This window comes from Squalius cephalus, assembly GCF_949319135.1.
Source record: "Squalius cephalus genome assembly, chromosome: 6".
NCBI lineage: Eukaryota > Metazoa > Chordata > Actinopteri > Cypriniformes > Leuciscidae > Squalius > Squalius cephalus.
In genome coordinates this window covers 15,282,421-15,285,104 of record NC_137127.1, presented here as the reverse complement: position 1 = coordinate 15,285,104, position 2,684 = coordinate 15,282,421, and the positions used below count along the sequence as shown (strand labels likewise).

The 2,684-nt window shown below is 35.7% G+C and overlaps 1 protein-coding gene across 1 annotated transcript; it reads right to left on the bottom strand.

Annotated features, from left to right (window-relative positions):
* Positions 1 to 1,060: 1,060 nt before the first annotated feature.
* LOC307160605 (uncharacterized protein) lies at positions 1,061 to 1,883 on the bottom strand. The gene is made up of 3 exons (XM_079874783.1): positions 1,778 to 1,883; positions 1,584 to 1,622; positions 1,061 to 1,507 (listed from the first exon to the last, which is right to left on the bottom strand). Exons 1-3 carry the CDS (start codon positions 1,786 to 1,788, stop codon positions 1,162 to 1,164), a joined length of 396 nt encoding a protein of 131 aa, XP_079730909.1. The 5' UTR covers positions 1,789 to 1,883; the 3' UTR covers positions 1,061 to 1,161.
* Between the last annotated feature and the right edge of the window lie 801 nt (positions 1,884 to 2,684).

The window sequence follows — 2,684 nt, the reverse complement described above, 5'->3', positions numbered from 1 at the left end:
TGATTTGCTTTTGGGCAGAGATTGCACCAAGCATTAACACTAAAAGAATACAATAACTATACCGATAAAGATATAGTTTTAAAAATCTTTATAGCCTAAATTTAAAAGAATGGCAGAATTTCACACTATAACGATAAGTCACAGAGAAAAAATATCGTTGGAATCAATGCTGCATCCAAATGTAGAACAACACAAACAAAACACGTGTTGTTGTAGGAGCCCTCTAATGCAGAAATAAATGGCTTTTTATATTTTATTAAAGGAGAACTCCGGTCAATTTTAACATTGAGCTCATTTTTTTGTGAGCTCAATGTCCACAGTAGTCGATTGTCGAGTTCACGCGCATAGGTTTAGTACGTACGATCATGCGCCCGAACTCGACAATCGATTACTGTGGACTTCAGCCGAAAACAGGATGTAAATACAGGTATGAGCGCTGGCTGAATTAACATCACTTTTATTAATATCTTTCACATCTACTGCAGTCAGATTCACCCGCGTTCACTCTAAAGGAATCACTCACATGGCTGGTGCACTTGTAATGACACATCAAGGATGTTAAGAGGCTAAAAGCAGGTTTAAAACTTGCCCCATTTAAGTCAACAGGGTGCAAATTTTAAAAAGAGGATAACACGGTGTAGGCAACACCGATTTTTGTTGTTGTTTTCTGTATTGACAGCACTCCAAATTTACAAAAAAATTAGCTCAATGTTAAAATTGACCGGAGTTCTCCTTTAAGTTTTTAGGGAAATGTAATATTGCACCGTTAGGTCTGTTGGGTAGCAGAATTTTAGTGATTTCACTCACTGTCTGAACAAATGTAGAGAACATCTAATTTAATGTTAATTTGCAGGGTGTACTGCTTATGTAGCCCCATAAAAGTAGCCTATATACTCTAATAATCACACGATTAATAATTGGACAAGTCATATTTTTATGAAAAATAATTTATTATAAAAAAATATGTTCAGATTGTTTTTACAAAAACTGATGAACTAAATGAAAACTTTGGCATTTACGTGATTTAGCCATATTCAATTATGATAGTCCCAAAGGCGGTTCTTGTCCTCCGAGAAGCAGAGGGGGACATTGCACATGCTGCAATATGTTTCCCAGACAGCAACATGGATCCGGGCCGCATCTGGTAGGCTGCATGTGGATTCAATGCGTACCAGATGTGGGCCGGATCTGGGCCGACACTATGTTGCTGTCTGGGGTTGGTGTAGCCTTTACCACAGTGTCTGCAGTGTCGTCTATTTTGTTCCTATCTTCAGACACAAACTTTCGGAAATACTGCAGCATCATTAGTGATATCTTGACCTGAAAAATCAGTTCGGACTGATAAAATCCTTTTATCAGCCAGCGATACCCGTTGCGGGGCATAGTCTGTGTTCTTGAATGACTTGATTTTTCTGGCATGATGTCCACATAATCATCAGATGGGTGGTCATTGGGTTGTTTATTTTCATTTTCCAGTTCACAGGCATCTCCAGATTCCTCTTCATCACTTGTATCAAAATCCATAAAAAAAGAAAATAATAAATAAATCACTGTTCCCATTTTGGACAGCATCCATGACATACACTTTGTAGTTAATATGGTCTTTCCTGGCTGGTGGCATTCTGAAATGAAAACAAAAACAAAACCCTGGATATGTTCCATATCCCAATCATACTTACACAGTTTAAAGAATTCATACATTCAGTACTGTTTAGCTAGCTTATTGTGACCTCTACTTAATAGCACGTATACAACCCACATTCCAGAACATTGTCACCTGCCCCTCATGCTTTAACGCGAAGATCAGAAGAAGATGAAGATATAACACAGGGTTTATTCACAACACAGAATAAGATAACCAACATGTGAGGCAGCGTGTAAACATGAACAATACCAGACAATGAATGAGAACTCAAGAGGAACTTAGATACACAGTGATGATGAGACAATGGCAAACAGCTGTGGTGATTATGTAGGTGTCCATTTTGACTGATCAGAGGCAGGAAAACAAAGACAAAGAAACACATGTGCTGAATGAAAAAGAACTAAAAGTCCTTGAACTGAATACAACTATACATGATGGTGACACATGCAGCATGCATTTGGGGAAACAAAGTCCAGAAAAGAAAACAGGACCAGTTATAGTATATTTTATAAATGATAAGATAAAGACAGTTTCAAATATTGCTACACAAATACTTTCGAATTCTAAAATAAATAATTGATTCCCTAATTCAAGTTGAACTTATCATTTAATAATCATAACATTTGGATTAAAACTCAAAATTGTAACAAAGAAGACATTTAAAACTTGTGAATGATCAAAAACATTATGTTTTTGGTGTGAACGGGCCTTAAGAAATTAAATTCCTTGTGCAACAATTCAGCATATTAGAATGATTTCCAATGGATCGACACTGAAGACTGGAGTAATGATGCTGAAAAGGGAGCTTTACCGTCAAATTAACACATTACATTTTAAAATAGATTATTATTTTGAATTGTAATATTTTACAATATAATTTTTTTTAACTTATTTGTGATCAAATAAATGCAGCCTTGGTTAGCATAAGAGATTTCTTTCTCATAAGAGAAAAAAAAAACCTTACTAACCCCAAGTTGTTGAAGTTTTTGTAGTGTATATATATTTTTGATAAATGTGTGCATGGTTTGGGATTTTTGTG